General features: G+C 42.8%; 1 protein-coding gene across 3 annotated transcripts in view; it reads right to left on the reverse strand.

Moving 5' to 3' along the window:
• The window catches only part of LOC121550176 (cytospin-A), a 31,856-nt gene extending 8,302 nt beyond the window's left edge, over nt 1-23,554 (reverse strand). For 2 of the 3 annotated variants that reach the window (XM_041862298.2, XM_041862297.2), the window contains exons 1-10: nt 23,357-23,554; nt 17,923-18,088; nt 17,568-17,706; nt 15,811-17,450; nt 15,351-15,558; nt 6,708-6,781; nt 6,316-6,491; nt 5,908-6,092; nt 5,658-5,761; nt 625-715 (exon numbers count right to left, since the gene is read on the reverse strand). In XM_041862298.2, the coding sequence (XP_041718232.2) occupies nt 625-715; nt 5,658-5,761; nt 5,908-6,092; nt 6,316-6,491; nt 6,708-6,781; nt 15,351-15,558; nt 15,811-17,450; nt 17,568-17,706; nt 17,923-18,072 (2,767 nt within the window). In that variant the 5' untranslated portion in view covers nt 18,073-18,088; nt 23,357-23,554. The remainder of the gene's footprint in view (nt 1-624; nt 716-5,657; nt 5,762-5,907; nt 6,093-6,315; nt 6,492-6,707; nt 6,782-15,350; nt 15,559-15,810; nt 17,451-17,567; nt 17,707-17,922; nt 18,089-23,356) is intronic. The other variant, XM_041862299.2, reaches the window with a different exon arrangement.
• Between the last annotated feature and the right edge of the window lie 248 nt (nt 23,555-23,802).

Consider the following 23,802-nt stretch of genomic DNA (forward strand, 5'->3'; position numbering starts at 1 on the left):
AAACATTGCACTGAAATAAAGTGACTTCCTATTCCCTTCAAATATTAGTTTTAAGCAAGAGGGATTTTTTTAAAATATATACTGAAGGGGTCAATGCAACATTCCAGGCCCTGGAACTGTCAAGTACCATGGAATGAGGTTAGAAAACAACCGGGACATTTAACTAAACATTGGAGGCCATGACCATTATAGCACGTTCACATTTACAGGTCCTTGAACTCACTAGAATATGTATGACAAAATGTATGGGGAATGAGGATTAACAGGGAGGCCAATCACTGGGACACCCCCTTTCTATGGTGCTTTGCTAAACCCACACACCAAAGTCAACATAAAGCTCTGCTGACTTAGGGGCTAAAGACACCCACCCCCCTGCTTTGGGTGCAAAGCACCTCCAAACTTACAAATGACAAATATATCCACATCCTGTTTTGACCAACACAGACAGCCTAATACTAGGAGGAACAAAGATGTCTAAGATGAAATGGTATAATATCTGCACCAATTTTCCTCCTTTATGAGTGGTTGTGACAGAGTACTCCTCTCTCATTTTATTAATGAGGGACCGAATGAGATCCAGATATGGAGCTTTTTCTGTCAGTGTTAGTGTTTCTGCCGACTCACCTGGCATGCTGATGTCTGTGTAGCTGGGCCTTTTGTCACTCAGAGACGAGAGGGGTTTGGGTGCAGAGATGGACCCGGTAATGGAGTGTCTCTGAAATAGACCAACAATCGTTGGATTAAAACTCTCTCACATACATAATCCTTGGGCGGTCCGCCTAAGCGTTTTTTCAGGCCGCCTAAGTCCAAACAGTGTAATAATACAAAAATTAAATAAAGGGCTGGAAAAACGCTTTCATTGTAAACTTAGACTAAAAGCAGATATAAAGTATCTGAAAAAGATAATGAACCTATACATTTTAAAATAATATAATCTTTGAGAATGAACAATCACCAAAATAAAAGCTAGATAGTCAGGGAGAATTGAGTATTCATTTTGTTATTATGTTTGAGCAAAATAACACTGCATTAACCCTCAGCAAAATGCATAGAATTGCAGGAAAATAGCTTTGAAACCAAAAAGTTATCTCAGCTCCATCACAGAATCACAGGAAATTAGGTTAAAAACTGCAACATTTTCTCTCAGCTCCATGGAGAAATTTGTTGAATTGCAGGAAAATGGCTTAAAAATGCAAACACTTCTCTACAAGATGTGGGCCTCTAAAATGTAGCCACTCTGATAGGCCGACAGTGCTCATTGCCATGCCCCCTACCACGCCTCCTGCCACGCCCACCACCTAAACCCCTTTTTTTTATCCAAAGACCTATTGAAAATGTCTACATAATCCAAATAGAAGTAGCCAAACTGTGTGCCATTTCTGGAAAAAGGCCCAGCTCGAGGAGAGGCCATTCTGACAGCAGCACTAGCAACCAGGCATTGGCAATAATCTTGTGACTGCAGAGGAGGTCAATGATAGATGAGAAAGAGCAGGACTGAAGACTTATGAAATGTGTCTAGGAAATAGAAAAACCCATCTCTCCCTGAACTTTGACCCTTTCATATGAGAAGATCTGATTCTCTGCTAAAATAATGCATATAAAATATCCAATGCTCAGATTTTGCCCGTCTGTCCACAGTATTACATGGAATGACTGAATTTGTCCTTATACTATTTCGCAGTGGTATTCAAACCTTTTCAGCGGGGACCCCATTTTTTTTCAGGCAGAATTTCTGGGGACCCCATTGTTTCCCCAAGATTTCTCGCAACCTCACCCCACCCCAAATCTAATGACAACTTCTTCTTTTTTTATCAGTAAATTTAAACTTTTACATCAACAAATAACCTTAAATTCATTGCATTTTCATCTCTTATCAAAATGAAAAGAAACCAATAAATACATTTAGTGAAATGGTATTTTTCAAATGATCTTTCTCAAAACGTTTGTATATTGTCTCATACAATAATTTGTACCCGTAACTTTTTGTTAAAAAAACAAAAGCGTTGTTTGTTTTTTTGGCACCACTGCTGTATGGCATTGCACGGTATACCGAAACGTAGCGATCCTAAAACCTGAAAAACAGTTAGAAACTCGAATTTGCATTGCCTTCGGTACTTCTGTCAAATGTGTCTCACGTCGTCTACTGATTGAGAGAGGATCAAGTCTTTCCATCAGATCAGCTGATATCCCCTTATAGTATGAGAGCACCGTGCCTGCTCCACTTACTCATTGCTAGCTCTAGCCTGTCCCACTGCACTGGGCTACATCACCACTTCTGTTGCACAGAAGTTAACACAGAAGTTAATGCAACACGGCATGTAGACATTTTGAAACTGTTAATTACTGTTCGCAAAACAATGTCCATTACAGGCTAAAACACTTTACAATGCAAGAAGATACCGGTAGCTTCCAGCTTTGTAGGCTAACTTTCCTTACTAGCTTACAGCTGAAGCTAACATCAATTCACTACCCTATTACCTTGTTTGTGATAATATGCAACACCATAACGCAAAATATTGCTGATTTTAAAGCTGATTGTCACCAAAAACTTTATTCATTCACTTCATCTCCCCCGCCCAATCCCAAATGGAATCCCAAGTCGTACACACTATTCACTTGTGGAGATCTGAGAGGATTTGATTGGTATAAGCAATATAGTGACATTTCCACCTAGCCTATTACAGGGCAAGGTGGAACTATTACCATATTGCTTACACCTGTCACATCTCCACAAGTACATAGGGTGTAGGGCTTAGGGGTCCATTTGGGATTTGGCCAAGATCATCTTTGCTCGAGCCTCGAACTGAGTGTGTGTGTGTGAATCAAATCAAATTGTATTTGTCATATGCTTCGTAAACAACAGGGGTAGACTAACGGTGAAATGCTTACGTCATGGGGCTTAAAAAGACAGAGCACACTTATATAAGAAGATATTGCTTCTTCTATGCATATGTTGTTGATCAGTACAATAAAATAAATCCAAAATGGAAGGGAAACAGATAGTTTTTCATTTGGAACCCCATTAAATCAGCCAAAATAAGTTCAATAACTCAATGCATGCACACACTCCTATTGAATATGCATTCACCTGTATTGAAATAGGCCTAGGCTACATCTTGATTTACCCAGTTTATCAATAGACTAGAGATGTTCCATTCAAATAAATGATTACCATTATGTTGTTATGTAGTTAGATTGGTAAAAACGAAGTCAAATTGATTGTGTGATTGTATAATTGATTCATTAATGCTTACATAAAAAAATCTAACATTTCAAATGTAATGATTTTGAAATCAAAAGATCTGTCTGGATCAAGTGCCACTCTGCGACTTTGGCTAATACGTCTTATTTTTCCCCCCTTGGTATCGTTTTGGTATCGAGTATCGTGATGGTATTGAGTTTCGTGATACTAAACCTGGCATCGGTATCTAAGTCAATTCTGGTATAGTGACAACACTACATTGCAGGTTCATAAAAAATGTGTTAGAGCCAAACAGCTGACATGTTTGAAAAAATGTGTGAGAGTTTAAAACATGAGAAATAATCTATGGGTCATATGGATTACTTGGATGCACTGACTAAGTCACTCTGGATAAGAGCATCTGCTAAATTACCAAAATGTAAATTAAGGGAAAGTGAGGTAATGGAATTAGAGCTATGGGACATATTCTCCAACAACTCAATATCTCTTTTCCATCTCATGGTCTGTGTATGAGGCAAGCCAAGGGACTGTCAGCTGTGACAAAGTGCCAGAGGAAGAGGAGGAAGTGCTATCTGTGGAGTATTGGAGGTCTATAAACACTGTGAATATAGGACAGCTCTTGACCCGGTGGTCACAATAACTCTTTCACTACTGCACTGCTCCCTGATCTAGTCAGCACAGACAACAATTCCTTGCCATACTGCTCTGGCAGTTCTAAAACACACCATTTGATCTAGACCTTGATAAATACAGTGCATTCGGAAAGTATTCAGACCCCCTGACCTTTTCCACAAGTCGTATTCTATAATGGTTTCAATTGTTTCCCTTCTTCTCATCAATCTACACACAATACCCCATAATGACAAACCAAAAACAGGTTTTCAGAAAATTTGGCAAATTTCTTAAAAATAAAAAACGGAAATATCAGATTTACATAAGCATTCAGACCCTTTACTCAGTACTTTGTTGAAGCACCTTTGGCAGTGATTACAGCCTTGAGTCTTCTTGGGTATGACACTACAAGCTTGGCACACCTGTATTTGGGGAGTTTCTCACATTCTTCTCTGCAGATCCTCTCAAGCTCTGCCAGGTCGGATGGGGAGCGTCGCTGCACAGCTATTTTCAGGTCTCTTCAGAGATGTTCGATCAGGATCAAGTCCGGGCTCTGGCTGGGCCCCTCAAGGATTTTCAGAGACTTGTCCCAAAGCCACTCCTGAGTTGTCTTGGCTGTATGCTTAGGGTCGTTGTCCTGTTGGAAGGTGAACCTTCGCCCCAGGCTGTCCTGAGCGCTCTGGAGCAGGTTTTCATCAAGGATCTCTCTGTACTTTTCTCCGTTCATCTTTCCCTCGATCCTGACTAGTCTCAGTCCCTGCCGCTGAAAAACATCCCCACAGCATGATCCTGCCACCAACATGCTTCACCGTAAGGATGGTGCCAGGTTTCCTCCAGACATGATGCTTGATATTCACGCCAAAGAGTTCAATCTTGGTTTCATCAGACCAGAGAATCTTGTTTCTCATGGTCTGAGAGTCCTTTAGGTGCCTTTTGGCAAACTTCAAGCGGGCTGTCATGTGCTTTTTACTGAGGAGTGGCTTCCGTCTGGCCACTCTACCATAAAAGGCCTGATTGGTGGAGTGCTGCAGAGATGGTTGTCTTTCTGGAAGGTTCTCCCATCTCCACAGAGGAGCTCTGTCAGAGTGACCATCGGGTTCTTGGTCACCTCCCTTACCAAGGCCCTTCTCCCCCGATTGCTCAGTTTGGCCGGGTGGCCAGCTCTAGGAAGAGTCTTGGTGGTTCCAAACTTCTTCCATTTAAGAATGATGGAGGCCACTGTGTTCTTGGGGACCTTCAATGCTGCAGACATTTTTCGGTACCCTTCCCCAGATCTGTGCCTTGACACAATCCTGTCTCTGAGCTCTACGGACAATTCCTTCGATCTCATGGCTTGGTTTTTGCTCTGACATGCACTGTCAACTGTGGGACCTTATATAGACAGGTGTGTGCCTTTCCAAATCATGTCCAATCAATTGAATGTACCACAGGTGGACTCCACTCAAGTTGTAGGAACATCTGAAGGAAGATCAAGGGAAACATGATGCACCTGAGCTCAATTTCGAGTCTCAGAGCAAAGGGTCTGAATACTTATGTAAATAAGGTTTGTTTTCTTTTTATACTTTAGCTAAAATTTCTAAAAACCAGTTTTCACTTTGTCATTATGGGGTATTGTGCGTAGATTGATGAGGGAAAAAAACAATTTAATTAATTTTAGAATAAGGCTGTAACGTAACAAAATGTGGAAAAAGTGAAGTGTCTGAATACTTTCCGAATGCACTGTAGCTATGTGTGAATGACTGGTCTAGTGTAAGCCAGATTTGTATTGTGTGCTTGACCTGATGCCTACACTTAGAGCTTGCCATTCAAACAAACGCACTGAAATGGGTTCCAGGTGGCGTACCTGTATGGGTGAGATGGCGGCTGCAGGAGGGGTCTTCATGGGGCTGGGGCTCAGGGGAGTACGTGGTAGTGTGGCAGCAGGGGCTGTGGTCGGGGGGACTGGGCCTGTTGTGAACAGAAATCAGTCACGTCAGGTAGATATCCCACAGCAATACTACTACATTGTATTAGTAGCAGTGTTACTGCTATGCTTAGTACTAGGAATATACAGGTGAAATGAGAAAAGTACAAAAAAGTGGTCCATTTCTTACACTCGCAGGTTGGGGTACCTTGTGAGGAGGCATTGTCGAAGCTCTTGATGAGGGTTTTGACGGTGGGAGAGGGCTCAGAGGAGGTAGAGGAGCGACGGCTCAGGCCCATGCCCTGCCTCAGTGCAGCCAGATCCCTCTCCACTGCATTCATGTAGTTATACACCCTGCCCCTCTCCTCATCCTGCCTGACGAGACAAACACCAACACACTCAATACAGACCAAGGCACATCAGGTCTCACCTCACGCATTTCATGTGGATGCAACTTCAGACCACCACATCCAGCTTCATCAATGTGACTATCACTGTTAAAGCCGCACACACACATCTCCCCAATACGATCAAGACAGCTGGCGTCGGCCACATGACACTTGGAATCAAGCACAGCGTGTTCCTCAGTGTCTCTTACTTGCGGTTCTTGACTTCGTCCAGCTCCTTGCCCAGCTTCTCGTTCTTCTCCTGGGCCTCGCGGAGACGGTGCCGCATATCCCCAATCTCCTCCTGTGCTTCCGACTTGATGTCATTAGCGATGACCACGGCCGTCTGTAGATCGGCCTGGAACTGACGCCACTCTGCCGACTCTTCCTGAACAGACAAACAGACACATACACACAGCAACATAATTTCGACCACTGAGGCCGAATGATAAATCTAATAAGAAAAGTTGTGTAACCAAACATATTGCTTTCCAGTGTATTCCAGTTGTAATGAACATGGCCCAAACCAAGCCATAGTGTTGCTGTACTTGACCGTGTCAGTAACCTCTGGTCCTCAGATGACCCTGTCCACTGGCCCACTCACCCTCAGCCTCCGGTGCAGAATCTTAATCTCCCGCTCCATATCGCGCTTCTGGTCCTGCAGTTTTTTCACAGAGTCTGAGGGAGGAAGCAGACATGGCTGAGTTCATGTGAACGGGCCACAGGATATATTCACATGCAGCGCAGGAAGAGAATCTGCTTTCAAACAATTCAAGAGCCGACAGAGACACTGACCTTAGCTGCACCAATTTATGAAACTAGAGGTTAGGGTTAATTATTGTGTAATTCAGTCTATGAAGTAAACTGAATCCCATTGATGCCAATAGCAATATAGCTACATGTCAAGGAGTCTCAAAGGCAAAACATGATTGACTTTTATCTACCAAGCGTATCAAAGTTAACATGTTATTTTATGTTAAATAACAACAAGTTCAATACAGTGCCTTCAGAAAGTATTCGCACTCCTTGACATTTTCCACATTTTGTTGTGTTACAGCCTGAATTTAAAATGGATTACACACAATACCACTGAAATGTCTTGAGTCAATAAGTATTCAACCCCTTTGTTATGGATTTGACAGGTGTAAGCAATATGGTAATACAGTGCCTTCAGAAAGTATTTATACCCCTTGACTTTATCCACATTTTGTTGTTACAGCCTGAATTTAAATTGATACATTTTGATTGTGTGTCACTGGCCTACACACAATACCCCATAATGTCAAAGTGGAATTATGATTTTAGAAATGTTTACAAATTAATTTGAAATGAAAAGCTGAAATGTCTTGAGCATTCAACCCCTTTGTTATGGCAAGCCTAAATAAGTTCAGGAGTAAAAATGTGCTTCACAAGTCACATAATAAGTTGCATGAACACACTGTGTGCAATAATAGTGTTTAAAATTATTTTTGAATGACTACCTCTTCTCTGTACCCACACATTCAATTATCTGTAAGGTCCCTCAATCAAACAGTGGATTTCAAACAGAGTCAACCACAAAGACCAGGGAGGGTTTCCAATGCCTCGCAAAGAAGGGCACCTATTGGTAGATGGGTAAAAAAAAAAGCAGACATTGAATATCCCTTTGAGCATGGTGAAGTTATTAATGACACTTTGTATGGTGTATCAATACACCCAGTCACTACAAAGATACAGGCATGCTTCCTAACTCAGTTGCTGGAGAGGAAGGAAACCGCTCAGGGATTTCACCATGAGGCCAATGCGGACTTTAAAACAGTTACATAGTTTAACGGCTGTACTAGGAGAAAACTGAGGATGGATCAACAACATTGTAGTTACTCCACAATACTAACCTAAATGACAGAGTGAAAAGAAGGAAGCCTGTACAGAATACAAATATTTCAAAACATGCATCTTGTTTGCAATAAAGCACTAAAGTAAAACTGCAAAAAAATGTGGCAAAGAAATTAACTTTATGTCCTGAATATAAAGCGTTATGTTTGGGGCAAATCCAACACAACACATCACTGAGTACCATTCTTCATATTTTCAGGCATGGTGGTGGCTGCATCATGTTATGGGTATGCTTGTCATCGGCAAGGACTAGGGAGTTTTTTTAGGATAAAAATTAATGGAATAGCGCTAAGCCCAGCCAAAATCCTAGAGGAAAACCTGGTTCAGTCTGCTTTGCAACAGACACTGGGAAACAAATTCACCATTCAGCAGAACAATAACCTAAAACACAAGGCCAAATATACACGAGTTGCTTACCAAGACGACATTGAATGTTCCTGAGTGGCCTACTTACAGTTTTGACTTAAATCGTCTTGAAAATCTATGGCAAGACTTGAAAATGGCTTGCAATGATCAACAACCAACTTGACAGAGTTTGAAGAACTTTTAAAAATAATAATGTTCCAGACGACTGTGTGATAATGCTCTCGGTAGCTGATGTGAGCAAGACCTTTAAACAGGTCAACATTCACAAAGCCGCGGGGCCAGACGTATTACCAGGACGTGTCCTCAAAGCATGCACGGACCAACTGGCAAGTGTTTTCACTGACATTTTTAACCTCTCCCGGACCGAGTCTGTAATACCTACATGTTTCAAGCAGACCACCATAGTCCCTGTGCCCAAGGAAGCGAAGGTAACCTGCCTAAATGATTACCGCCCTGTAGCACTCACATTGGTAGCCATGAAGTGCTTTGAAAGGCTGGTCATGGCTCACATCAACAGAATCATCCCGGATACCCTAGACCAGGGTTGCCCAACCCTGTTTCTGGAGAGCTACCCTCCTGTAGGTTTTGTGGGTAGATGGGTGAGAAACATTTATTGAATCCATTTTGAATTCAGGCTGTAACGCAACAAAATGTGGAATAAGTCAAGGGGTATGAATACTGAGTGACTTATGAACACACAAATCAACAAAGCTCCTTCCTTAGCCCTATTCAATTATCAACTAAATAGGCTAATGAATACCCTAATGCATGGCTGGCTACTACTGCCTACATTTATTCCAGACAGATTTAGATGAAGGTAGGCTAATTCGCTTGCCTCGTATATTGTTTCACTTTCGAGAGGAGCAAAACCTCTCTCCCGACACTTATGCCACAACATTTGTACAATAAAAAAAAACTATATACATTTGTACTTTTATTATTTTATGATCTGTCGCTCGGTAAACATGCCTGGGCCAGAATAAATAATAATTGCAAGAAGCATTGGCTTTGATCACGACAGACATCGTCAGCAATGGAATAATTATGTGAAAACAGCCACGTGTGTCTGGGGAAATGTGGTCCCGTGTGGCTCAGTTGGTACGGCATGGCGCTTGCAAAGCCAGAGTTGTGTGTTTCAGTTCCCAAGGGGGACCAGTACGAAAATGTATGCACTCACTACTGTAAGTCGCTCTGGATAAGAGAGTCTGCTAAATGACTAAAATGTCAAATTAAATGAGAGCAGAACGAGAGTGGCTTGTTCTAATCCAATCGTTGCAGCAGGCGCAACCGAAACGCCACAAGTTTCTTTACAGACAGAATAACTAGTCAATGTTGTTTGGAGCACACAGTGCTTCACACTGTTTGAGAGAAAGCGAGATCCATGCTGGCAGCTGATAATAACTTTTTCCGATCACAAATACAGTTGAAGTCAGAAGTTTACATACACCTTAGCCAAATACATTTAAACTCTGATTTTCACAATTTCTGACATTTAATTCTAGTAAAAATTCCCAGTTAGGATCACCACTTTATTTTAAGAATGTGAAATGTCAGAATAATAGTAGAGAGAATGATTTATTTCAGCTTTTATTTCTTTCATCACATTCCCAGTGGGTCAGAAGTTTACATACTCAATTAGTATTTGGTAGCATTGCCTTCAAATTGTTTAACTTGGGTCAAACGTTTCGGGTAGCCTTCCACACGCTTCCCACAATAACTTGGGTGAATTTTGGCCCATTCCTCCTGACAGAGCTGGTGTAACTGAGTCAGGTTTGTAGGCCTCCTTGCTCGCACACGCCTTTTCAGTTCTGCCCACAAATTTTCTATAGGATTGAGGTCAGGGCTTTGTGATGGCCAATCCAATTCTTTGGAAGTATGCTTGGGGTCATTGTCCATTTGGAAGACCCATTTGCAACCAATTTTTAACTTCCTGACTGATGTCTTGAGATGTTGCTTCAATATATCCACATAATTTTCCTTCCTCATGATGCCATCTATTTTGTGAAGTGCACCAGTCCCTCCTGCAGCAAAGCACCCCCACAGCATGATGCTGCCACCCCCGTGCTTCACGGTTGTGATGGTGTTCTTCGGCTTGCAAGTTCCCACCTTTTTCCTCCAAACATAACGATGGTCATTATGGCCAAACAGTTCTATTTTTGTTTCATCAGACCAGAGGACATTTCTCCAAAAAGTACGATCTTTGTCCCCATGTGCAGTTGCAAACCGTAGTCTGGCTTTTTTATGGCAGTTTTGGAGCAGTGGCTTCTTCCTTGCTGAGCGGCCTTTCAGGTTATGTCGATATTGGACTCGTTTTACTGTGGATATAGATACTTTTGTACCCATTTCCTCCAGCATCTTCACAAGGTCCTTTGCTGTTGTTCTGGAATTGATTTGCACTTTTCGCACCAAAGTACGTTCATCTCTAGGAGACAGAACGCGTCTCCTTCCTGAGCGGTATGACGACTGCGTGGTCCCATGGTGATTATACTTGCGTACTATTGTTTGTACAGATGAACGTGGTACCTTCAGGCATTTGGAAATTGCTCCCAAGGATGAACCAGACTTGTGGAGGTCTACAATTTTTTTTCTGAGGGCTTGGCTGATTTCTTTTGATTTTCCCATGATGTCAAGCAAAGAGGCACTGAGTTTGAAGGTAGGCCTTGAAATACATCCACAGGTACACCTCCAATTGCCTCAAATGATGTCAATTAGCCTATCAGAAGCTTCTAAAGCCATGACATCATTTTCTGGAATTTTCCACGCTGTTTAAAGGCACAGTCAACTTAGTGTATGTAAACTTCTGACCCACTGGAATTGTGATACAGTGAATTATAAGTGAAATAATCTATCTGTAAACAATTGTTGGAAAAATTGTGTCATGCACAAAGTAGATGTCCTAACTGACTTGCCAAAACTATAGTTTGTTAACAAGAAATTTGTGGAGTGGCTGAAAAACAAGTTTTAATGACTCCAACCTAAGTGTATGTAAACTTCCGACTTCAACTGTAATTCCCAAAAAAATACTAGTCATAATCGTACACGGAAAATTCTCCATATACATTACAATACTTGTTTTGTCCAAGTACTTGGCACACTCCCACTGTTCACAGTTTCCTCTGGCTGCAAGAAGCCTGACACAGCTCTCCACAGCCACCATGTGGCACTGGCCAAAGGTGGAAAATGCATTGTGGGGTTCCAGTGTTATGTCTTATGTGTAGAGCCAGGGGCTTCATTTATAACCATTGCATACATTTCACACAAAATGTCTGAAAATTCTGCGCACTTACAAAAATACAGAGATTTATAGACTTGGCGCACACCATGGTATACGAATGTTTCCCGTTATACAGTACCAGTCAAAGGTTTGGACACACCTACTCATTCAAGGGTTTTTCTTTATTTTTACTATTTGTTACATTGTAGAATAATAGTGAAGACATCAAAACTATGAAATAACACACATGGAATCATGTAGTAACCAAAAAAGTGTTAAACAAATCAAAATATATTTTATATTTGAGATTCTTCAAATAGCCACCCTTTGCCTTGATGACAGCTTTGCACACTCTTGGCATTCTCTCAACCAGCTTCACCTGAAATGCTTTTCCAACAGTCTTGAAGGAGTTCCCACATATGCTAAGCACTTGTTGGCTGCTTTTCCTTCACTCTGCCGTCCGACTCATCCCAAACCATCTCAATTGGGTTGATGTCGGGGGATTGTGGAGGCCAGGTCATCTGATGCAGCACTCCACTCTCCTTCTTGGTAAAATAGCCCTTACACAGCCTGGAGGTGTTTGGGTCATTGTCCTGTTGAAAAACAAATGATAGTCCCACTAAGCCCAAACCAGATGGGAGGAGTATCGCTGCAGAATGCTGTGGTAGCCATGCTGGTTAAGTGTGCCTTGAATTCTAAATAAATCACAGACAGTGTCACCAGCAAAGCACCCCCACACCATAACACCTCCTCCTCCATGCTTTACGGTGGGAAATACACATGCGGAGATCATCCGTTCACCCACACCGCGTCTCACAAAGACATGGCGGTTTGAACCAAAAATCTCCAATTTGGACCCTGACCAAAGGACAAATTTCCACCGGTCTAATGTCCATTTCTCGTGTTTCGGCCCAAGCAGGTCTCTTCTTCTTATTGGTGTCCTTTAGTAGTGGTTTCTTTGCAGCAATTCGACTATGAAGGCCTGATTCACACAGTCTCCTCTGAACAGTTGATGTTGAGATGTGTCTGTTACTTGAACTCTGTGAAGCATTTATTTGGGCTGCAATATCTGAGGCTGGTAACTCTAATGAACTTATCCTCTGCAGCAGAGGTAACTCTGGGTCTTCCATTCCTGTGGCGGTCCTCATGAGAGCCAGTTTCATCATAGCGCTTGATGTTTTTTGTGACTGCACTTGAAATGTTCCGTATTGACTGACTTTCATATCTTAAAGTAATGGATGGACTGTCGTTTCTCTTTGCTTATTTGAGCCGTTCTTGCCATAATATGGACTTGGTCTTTTACCAAATAGGGCTATCATCTGTATACCCCCCCTACCTTGTCACAACACAACTGATTGGCTCAAACACATTAAAAAGGAAAGAAATTCCACAAATTAACTTTTAAGAAGGCACACCTGTTAATTGAAATGCATTCCAGGTGACTACCTCATGAAGCTGGTTGAAAGAATGCCAAGAGTGTGCAAATCTGTCATCAAGGCAAAGGGTGGCTATTTGAAAAATCTCAAATCTCAAATATATTTTGATTTGTTTAACACTTTTTTGGTTACTACATGATTCCATATGTGTTATTTCATAGTTTTGATGTCTTCACTATTATTCTGCAATGTAAAAAATGTTTTAAAATAAAGAAAAACTTTTGACTGATAGTGTAAATCAGACCTGTCGTAAAAGAACTGTGCGCCCGTGAACGAGCATTAAAATTCTACCATTCACCTTTTATGGTGATAATAAACCCTTTATTTGCTGTATAATTAGAAACTATTGGAATTAGGCCACTGTAGTTTCTATAAGAAAGAGAAATGGCAAGTTAGATCTATTTCTGTAGAGGTGTGGGCAGAATGTTTGGATATTTTGCAGTGACTTTTTCAAACTAAACATGCATGCTGCCTATATAGCAAGTTGCAATTCTGCAAGATTGATTGTATATTCAAAACAATTAGGCTAAATGCTACAGCCCACACTTCTATGCAAAAGACAAGTTGTTGTTCAATATTTAGTTTATCAATAGATTATTGGCAGCGTTGGAGAGTAGTAAACTGCATGTAGTTCAACTAGTAATTTAGCGACATTTTGCAGTAGCTTGGTGCTAGTTGTACTACATTCAAATCAGGTAGTGTTTTTCAATAGTTAACTTTTTTGCCATGTAGTTGTGTAGCTAACTACTGGAACTATACACTACTCTACAAAAATTAAATATGGGTGAAATAAGCAATAATTCCCTTTCCTTTTCGGCATCAGACCTGCCCAACTCTCACTTGAAACATTGTTTTTGTGATTAATAGAATAAATTACACATTCAGTTAACATCAGACTACAGAGTGATCTGTTCTTGCAATTTGTCGTCTATGACATTTCAGATTTACATATGATAATTTTTTACAAAGTAGTTTTGATGTCGTTAACTACTTTTTCAAAGTAACTTTAGTTAAGTAAACTATATTTTTTAAGGGTAGCTTTAGTTTAGCTTAACTTCCTCCAGTGTGAAGTAATTGGTAGCTTGGTACACTATATTTTCAGAGCAGCTTCCCCAACACTGATTATGGGTTTCCATGTCCTGCCTTGGTAGAGGTTCTGATATTAAATAGGCAATGATGTCACGCTACTATTGCACAGCAATACTGTAGCCTGCCCATACAGTTAAATATTTTACATAAGCTACGGCTTATGCAAAATATACATTTTACTGTGTTGGCAGAATATTTTAATATTTTGCACAAATTTATGCTGTATCTGGCAAAGGACTGTGTCAGTTTCTATAGGAGAAAGCAATGGCAAATTGTTGTGGACCTGTCAGCAGAACGTGTGAATTCAACAATGTTTCTGCATCGACTTTTCCCCCAACCTAAATATGATGGACTGCCCACCAATTCTAAAACACACAAAGAAAACATAAAATACAGTACTTACAGTGGCATACATAGGCCTACTTCAATGTAAAAGATCAACTGTTCACCTGTTAAATTCAACTGTAGGTCTATATTATAAACCGCGCTGCATATGGGATGGCAAAACTTGAAACACATATAGCCTATCTATTTAATAGGCCCATGAGAGATGAGCATGGTCATTTGTTGTATGGCTACTTTGGGAATATGAACCCATCATGGCCAGAAAAGGTGAGGAATTTATTCTGCAATGGTTATGAAAATAAAATAAATAGGAAAAAGATTCCTATGTCTAATTATTTTAGATTCAAAAAATAAAACACATTTTCACTCACTCATGTTTTCCTGTTTTTTTTGCACAATATTTCAACCACTAGCAGATGTGCATGCGCATGGTCTAAAGTTTGTGGGGAGGTGAGCACATTCTCTCGTCAAGTAGAATTTTTTTATGAATGTCAACTTTTGCGTGAAACTTCCCCTAATTGGCCCATTTAGTTACAACGTCCGAGTCCGTTGGACAGGATCAGCTTGAGCAAAGTGTGCTGTAGAATCACTGATCTACAAATAGTATTCCCTGCCAAATAATAGGTTTTGTGCGATTAAGATTCGCAGAGCTACGCCTCCCCTGGCTTAGGCGATCTCCCCGCTAAACACACACCCACAACCAGACATGGATTGATTGATTGGAGACAGCTTGTGTTAATTACAGAACATTTCCTAAGATTTACTACCTGCAGCAACACTAGTGGACAATGTTGGAAATACCGGTAAAAGCACAGTGCCTCAAAAAGTGCCATAAAACTCCTGGACCTGGCCTTACTTATGTGATATGGCATAGATCTATGATGCTGTGACATGTTTTCCCCCTTGGCCATAGCCCACTCACTCTCCAGGTCTGTGATGATGAGGTTGTCGTGGAGTTTTACGGCTCGGTGCTGCTCCACCTCGTCCTCCAGCTCAAAGATGGTCTCCTTCATGTCGCCGATCTCCGTCTCCTTCTCCTGCAGCTCCCCGCGCTGCTTCTCCAGCCCACGCTTCTGCTCAGCCATCTGCTTCTGCACCTGCTCCTGGAAGTCCCGGTACTCCCTATCAAGCTGCACACACCATCCAGGGAATCAATCATCATCTCATTCATAAACTAAATGGCCCAAATGAATGCTCATTCTCTATTTCAGTGGTGAGGTACATGGAGGAAAGTGGACTTTCGTCAACTTTTCACAAGTTGGATACAGGAGACAGAAGCAGTCTCGCAACTTTGATGGTGAAAATGGGCAAACTATCAAAAGGGTGGGTTCAGGGATCAAGTGTACTACCTCTGTAGGATGGTGTGTGCGTGGTGGACTCACCTTATTGAGGGTGTCCTGCAGCCTGGTGACATCAGTGCGGGCGTGGCTCAGCTCCTCCTGCAGTTTGGCAGCCCTGCCCTCCGCCTCCTCCTTGTCCAGCCGAACTCCCTCCAGCAGCTGGCAGATGTCACTCTTGTCTCCAGAGTTGTGGATGGAGTAGAGCTCAGCCACCTTCTGCCTCTCCTGGTCCAGCTGGGCCCTGCAGCGGCTCAGCTCTACCTGGTCACAGCTCACCGCTGCCTTGTACTCCTCCAGCGCTGCCACCATGGTACCCCGGTCCTGCCTCTCCGACTCCATGATGCGCTCAATGTGGTGGTTCCTCTCCTTCAGAGCCCCAATTACCTCCTGGGCCTCAGCGTTGTCCTGCTCCGCCATCTTCAGCGTGTTGCTGAGGTGCTGCTGCACTCCCAGCAGCTGCTCCCTCTCGAAACAGGCATTGTCGGCTAGGTCCACGTAGCGCTGCTCCAGCTCCATGTAGCGGCCGCTCTTGATGTCCTCCTCCAGGACGTAGGACAAGTGGTGATCGTCCAGTAGAGAGCGGAAGTACTCAATCTGCCGGCTGTAGTGCTCCAGCTTGTCGCTCTGCTGGCACAGGGAGTCCATGAGGATGACCTTCTCCTCCCCTAGCCTCTCGTTTTCTCCGTTCAGCTCCTGGGTGATCTGCTGCAGGTCAGCCAGCTCCTGTAGTGTGGCCTGCAGCTCCTCGGCCGTGCTGTGCTGGTTCTCCTCCATCTGATGGATGCGCTCTGTCAGGCAGGCCACAGACACCTCACTGGCGTTGCCGCTGCTGCCCCGGTGTGAGCGCTCTCGGCTGGGCACGCTCTCCGACTCGGAGGAGGACGATGCTCCGGAGGGGGCGTCCAGGGCGTCATCGCTGGAGGTGATGCCCTGGTAGACCTCGCTGGACTCACTGTCCAAGTTGTCCACTGAACCACCGTGCTGCTGGGCCGTCAGCAGGTCCTCCAGGGAGCCCGGGGCAGAGCCCTCCACAGAGGAGGTGAGGGTACCAGTGCCCCCGCCATCACTGTGACCGCTGCTGACTGCCAGGTCTGGGCTCAGGGAGGGGTAGCTGAAGAATTTGTCAGAGCCATCCAGCCTCTGCTCCAGCGAGAAGCCCAGCGCGTTGAGCCGGTCCTTCAGCATGCGGTTCTCACTCTTCAACAGGTTCAGCTCCTCACGGATGGCATGGTTCTGCTCCTGCAGGAGAAGCAGCGTGGACTCCACATCCGCTGCTGTGATGGCCGACACCTCCCTCTCCTGGGGCTTCTCCTCCTCCCCTCCTCCCTCCTCTGGGGGCACCTCCTCCCCTCCCAGGCCCAGCTGGGCCCTCATGTCCCTCAGCTCGCTGCGCAGGTGCAGGATCTCCAAGTCTTTGCTCTTGGCCAAACCCAGGAGGTCTTTTACCTTGGCCTCCAGGGCTACCTTGATACTGATCTGGCTGTCTGATTTAGACTTGTTCATGCGGCCCTCCGACTCTGTCAGCTGCTGGCTGCGAGAGCGCTTTCCCTGGGCCACATCCTCCTGCCCTGCCCCTGACGATGACTGCTTCTTACTAGCCGATGTTCTGGATGTCCGCAGACGGTCCCTTGATGAGTTGGGCTCCTTGGAGGTAGAGGACGTCACACGTTTGGCTGAAGAACCTTGTAAAGAGAGACAGAACCCAGCAAGCATGAAATGCAGAGTAATAATAAGTATGATGAACATAGACTAGGTCATTAAAGGCTAGTCAGCTAATATAAAGATATAAACAGATTTACTTGAGCTAGTCTTTGGTTTACTGTCTGGGTTACCACTGCTGGTCCCCGTGGAGGCAGTTCTCTTGTTCTTGGTCACAGTGCTGTTCATAGCTGGAGTGCCCCCTGCCACTGCTGCTAGCAGATCATCATTGCTTTTAACCTGGAGAACAAATCACATGGAAAACAATTACATGAAAACAATTACTTTAATGCCCACTAATCCAGCCAGCCACCAGAAGAATAACATAGGATTGTTCGGTACCATGATAAACATGTACAAATGGGTGTTGGCAAAGTAGGCCATTGTACATCATTTAGAATTTGATATAAGTGTACCTGGCTTAGTTACAAGACGTGTAGTGGGATAGAAGTGTACCTTTGACAGTGGTGCCATTGTGGTGGTCTTGGCTGCAGCCTTGCCTGTGATTCCTGTAGCAGCGCCTTCAGTCTTCCCCCTCTCTCCACTTTGAGCCTTACTCACCACCGGCCTGCCTGTCTTCTTCATACTGGGCTCTCTGATGCCCATACATTTACACCTCAATCTGGAAACACACAGGGAGAAAGGACAACATATCAGTGGAAGGACTACCTTCAACTATATTTCCTTGAAATAATTTCCATTAAAGGAAAACACCTTAGCTCCACAAGTCTGGAAAACCAGGCATGCTCATTTGACTTAATCTCTCTTCATCCCAGTCTCAGATATCCTGACTGTCATCAGCATTACCAGATGGCAGTCATAGGCTGGTTAGGGTTCAACTGGGGTTGTTCTCTGCTCAGAAGTTCCGACCTCACTGATAAAAATGTAATACACAATCCATGTGTATTAGTTCACACGTCTCACCCAGGTGCATGGACAACATGCCTTGCTGTCATGATGACCAAGGTAGGGAAAGTATTAGGGGCTTTATCTATGACAGCAGAGGTTATAAAACAGCGTTATATGACAAATGAGGCAGTCTTTTTCTTCCTGAAAGTTACATAACCAGAAGTATTCTAGTTGTTGCACACAAGACATTTTTACTTTTTGTCTACAAGGAATAGTTGTGTAACAAATCGCAAGAGTAAATCGTAATTGCAATAGGCCCTGAAGATAGCCTAAAAATAAACCAATTGGTGAACCAATTTGCAGAGTAATGGCTTTCCAAAGGGCTCGGCCATACTATGGTTCTCAGAGATGTGGGCGTAGTTTAAATTCTATACTGCTGGAGATGAGACGGGACGGGACGGGGGGCAGATCTCAGTAATATCCCTCAGCTGAGTTACATTAGTGCTGCTGTTCTTCCCTGCGATTCCTATGATCTCTAACCCAACCTGCTGGACATACTATCCTGCACAGCATATGTGACCATTAAACCAAGCAGGCTTTCTGGATCTCTCTGTGCCTGCTCTCAAGCTGGGTGCAGGTGTAAGTACCAACGCCCTGCCTGGAAAGGCCATCATTGTTTAATCAAGTAAGCAGACAGAAAGTTGAGTAAATATTATACTTGTTTATTTTCTAAATATAAATGATATAGGGTGCATTTCTGTCTAAATAGAATAATCCGTGCCTGTGACAAAGTGATAACGTTTTCTAAACTCTTGTTTGGCATATTAATAAATTCAGATATGACGCCAAAACGCTTCCATTTGTCTTTCTACTTTAAACCATCAAAAAGGGAACACGCAGTCTGGTCCTTTTGGGTCTTTCTGCACTTGTGCTGGAGTTATGAGATCTTTCCAGAGCTTTTTTAACAGCTCCCCGTTGTCCTCTCTCGCCTCTCATTTATAGCAGAGCAGCAGAGCACTTGTGCTCGTTAGGAGTAAACTCTGCCTAATGTCTCTCAGCTGTGAGATGTGTGTTGAAGCCCCATGGTTCCTGTGATTGGGAGGTGCTTGTTTATTCAGACCCTCATTGAAATATGCCTAGTAGTGTACACATTCTTGAACAGCCAGAGGGTAAGAGACAGACCAGATAGTGAATGTTGAAATAACAACAATGAAATACAATACACCCTTACTGGCAGTGGAATATTAATGTAAAACTTGGCATTGAAACATTCCTTTAGAGTTGCACCTTTAAGTAAAACAAAACATATAAATAGGGACATCTTGCAACAGAAGAGTGTTCTACTGTAGCCTACACTCCCCAGTCAGGTGTGTGTGTGTGTGTTCTCACCCTATCTGACCTCTGTTTGGATTGTGCAGGGCACATTGCCAGCTGCTGACATGGGCTCTCAATACAGCCTGGGTACAGCTTTCTGATCACCCAAACACACGACTTGGAAGGCTGCCATTTTCTTTGGCTATGAATGAATGGGATTGAGTGAGAGAGAGGCTGCGGGTATAGCCTAGACTTTCAGTCTTTTCTCACTATTCATATGCCTTCCGTAGACTATCAGGTTCAGGTGTGCAGTAATACTTCAATGGCATTCTTATAGTCCAAATATTGGTCTTATGTAAAATGCACTGTGTGCAAATGGGGTACAGAAAGTGAAAGGACATGACAATCCCAGCTATGCATTCATGGGTGGGTAAAGGGTTGGCGTCTAGGGTGATGAGTTCTCGCTCAGCAACAGACTAGCAAGATCTAAAGCCAGCACTGGCCATGATGATTGGGCTAGTGCTGCTATTTGATTCCAACAATGTCCGGCTAATGAACGCATGGAACCCTTGGATTCAATCCAAGGCTGACCCGAAGGACAACTATGCACAGTCAGTGTCCCCTTGTTGCTTATGAAACAAAACCATTAAAAGCAGGGGAAAAAGGAAGCAAGAGAGAGCGAGCAAGATTCTTAGTGAGTTAGGCCTACTGGAAACTGCCCCTCCCTCTTCCTCATCTTCCTTATTCAGTGCTTTGACTGCGGGAGTCACTTCCCTTCCATAACATCCGCTTCCTGTGGTGGCGTCTCCTTTGAGAAAATTCTACAAGGATGAATGTGTGCGAGGACAAGTAGGCATCAGTGTGTTTCAGACAGAGCAGAAAGTGTAACCTCAACTCTTCAGTCGAAAACATCCATTATAGCCAAAGACTCAGTCCTCCTAACAGATCCAACCAAGCCATCCTTCATGTACCCTATTATGCTATACAAATGTTTCCCAATCCTTTGGGTCCCCAGGACCAGGATGGAGAAACACTGCGCTATGCAGTGCATACAACACAAAACACATGGCTAGGACAATCTGTATCAGAGCTCAGGAAATATCAGAGTGTGAGGTGAACAACTCAGGCTTCTTTAAAAAGTAGGATCAGACTATAGACAATTACACATGCACAAATGGGTGCTTAGGTAACCTCCAGCTCTAGGAACATTTCCAAGAACTGAAGATTTTTCACTTTGGGACATTTTTCCAAAAGGCAGGATTCAGAGACAAGGAGGAGTAGCCAAATTCATATTGCACAAGTCACATTCCCTGGACAGGACATTGGAGAGCAGACTGTAAAGCTTAAAGATATTCAATTCAGGAAAATAAAGAATAGTCAGGAGAAATATGCTCACTTTGAATTCTTCTACTGTATAATGAGACGTGTGTTTTATATTTTCTAAATAAATCAGCTATATGGGCTTTAGAGAGACCTCTAAGATGCATGTGGAAAAAAGAGTGACATGCTTCAGGCCCAGGGAATCACAAACATGAATAATGTAGCTAGATAGCTATGACAAGTTGCCTAAATCAGACTATGATACCAATTCTTGGTATACAGTCAAACAAAGCACTGCAAAAACGTGGAAACTTGTTTCTTTACAAGCCAGAATGTTTACTAAAATTCCATTTGAATTTCCCTCTGCCGATTGTCTGTGCGGTTGGTCCTTCAGCTGGTCGAAATTTGAGACAAAATATCCAGACTTTTAGAGTGCCGGTACTGCCGTTGAACTTTCTATCACCTGGCACATGCGCAAAACTATGTAAACACCTACAAGACTTCGGTTAGTATGCTACGTGCATGTACTTCCATCTTGTGCACATGTCTTAGGTCATGAGCAAACACATCTTAATTGACACACACAGAGACTTGCATTTTGAAGTCTGCTTAATAATAATTTTCTGTGGATATTTTGTCTCAAGTTTCAACCAGCTGAAGGACCACCCCCACAGACAATCGGCAGAGTAAGTACAAGTATAATTGTATTCAACATGTGACAGACAAGGGATGTTAAGGATTTTACTATGTACATTTGCGTGGGTATGCTGTACAGGCAATGGAAAGCATCGCCACAATCAGGACTACATGACAAGTTAGTTATTGCCATGACATTTGACATATCTAGCCAGATGATTCCGACCCTATCGTTATGCTTGTTTACCCCCGGTCGGAACACAACCATGGTTACATTAAGACATTGTGTAGCCGGCGCAAGATATGGGTCGGAAAACGTACCTCTATAGAGTACGACAGTATGAGTCATAATACTCATAAAACCTAGCAGTCAAACAGGGAAATGGTTCCAATAGTTTTTCCACCATTCATTTTTCCCATAGGGGATTTTTTAGAAACACTTAAAATAAGGGCTGTGTTGTGTGTAGGCTTACCCTGGCGTGACGTTTTGATAACCGTGTAAATCTCTCTAGGCCAAGGTGACTTTTATCAATATCTTCACCTTTATTTACACCCAATAATGAAATGCTAATTAGCTGCTAATGTGGTTATCATGATCTGGACGAGACTGCCTAATCGAGGCAAAGGTAAGAATCTCTGGATTAACTATCTAATGTTAGCTAAATGTAGTAATGAATAAATTGGTAAAATGTATTTAAAATGGACAATTCCGTTAACTGTCTTGTGCAAGTTTTAAATTGACACAATACCTGTTATTAAAAGTGTCGGCTAGAGATGACGTGCAGGAGCTTGCAGGGATTTGTACCATTTCCCTGTTTGACCGCTAGGTTTTATGGGTATTATTACACCTCCACTGTGGGCCTCTATGCAGGGATGGGATATGCCACCTTACTCCAAATTGTACCTTCATCCACACTGCTCCATCGAGAAGATTGAAATACTGCTAGTTTTCCCGGAAAACTGCCTTTTTCGTCCTCATGCTGATTGGCTGACACTGCCATTCCAAAATGGCTGTGTTGGCTACTGCTAGCTAGCATGAGGACAAACTGGGCCGTTTTCTGGGAAAACTAGCAGTATTTCAACCTTCTCAATGAATTAGTGTGGATAAAGGCATATCCCATCCCTGCATTGAGATACATTTTCCGACCTATATCTGGCATGGGCTCCACAGTGTCTTAATGGAACCATGATTGCGTTCCGACCCCAGTGCAGATCAGTTTAAACAAGGGTAATGTTAGGGTCGGAATCTTCTGGCAATGTCACAGATAGAACTATGAGCTTGGGTTAGTAAAAAAAATATTTGGTTATATGACCAGTTGACAGTGTGTCACCCCACTTGCCTTTTTAGTTACCGTTAGCTACAATAATAACAAAGCTAACTAGCTTACTATCTAGTAGTTTCTAAATAGCTTGCAGCCAACATTTTGTAATCAACATTTCCATACAGCCAATCATGAGAAGTTGTCAGCTAACGTTAACTAGCAAGTTACCGTCGCTAGCCAGTTGACGTTAGCTGAATAGTTTGACACAGCTAGCAAGCTAACGGTCGTTTTTTTTTTCCTAGTCTGACTGGCAACTATAGCTAGCCTAAAATACGACTAAATTGAATGTTCCAGGAGACGTGAAAGTTGCAAGCTTTCCCAGAAATACATTAGCTAAGAAATTATTAGCTAAAGTATATATTTTCACATAACTACAGTAGCTAGCTAGCCTAGCTTAGCTTGATAAAGACGTTATTAACGTACTGTCTGTAGCTAGCTAAAATTCATACCGTGGCTTCTTCTATTTGATCCTTGAAGAGTGAAAATTTATAACTGGATGCGAATACATTTTAAGACAGCTTTGTAGCTGAGACAGATAGATACTGGAGGTTATCCCAATTTGGTCCATCTGACACGTTGCTTTTCAGTCGTCAATGCAGCGAACATCAGCCTGATTATTGCTTCCCAGAGCCTTGCCCTGGACTGGAGCGCATCCTCCATAGATGTATTTAACAAGATCGGCATGCGCATTCTAATCCATTTACATCTAGAGCCCAGCTCTATAGGAATAAAGAACATGTATTGAATCTCAGCTAGCTACAAAGTCTCACGCAGCTGTTTTAGAGTATACATTGTGCAGAAAATAACTAAAATCATCTTCTACCGACACAACACTTGAACAAAATCATGTTAAATAATCTTAAATTGTGTTCTCAGATTGCAGAGAATCAAAATT

Source organism: Coregonus clupeaformis, chromosome 18, assembly GCF_020615455.1.
Source record: "Coregonus clupeaformis isolate EN_2021a chromosome 18, ASM2061545v1, whole genome shotgun sequence".
Classification (NCBI taxonomy): Eukaryota; Metazoa; Chordata; class Actinopteri; order Salmoniformes; family Salmonidae; genus Coregonus; species Coregonus clupeaformis.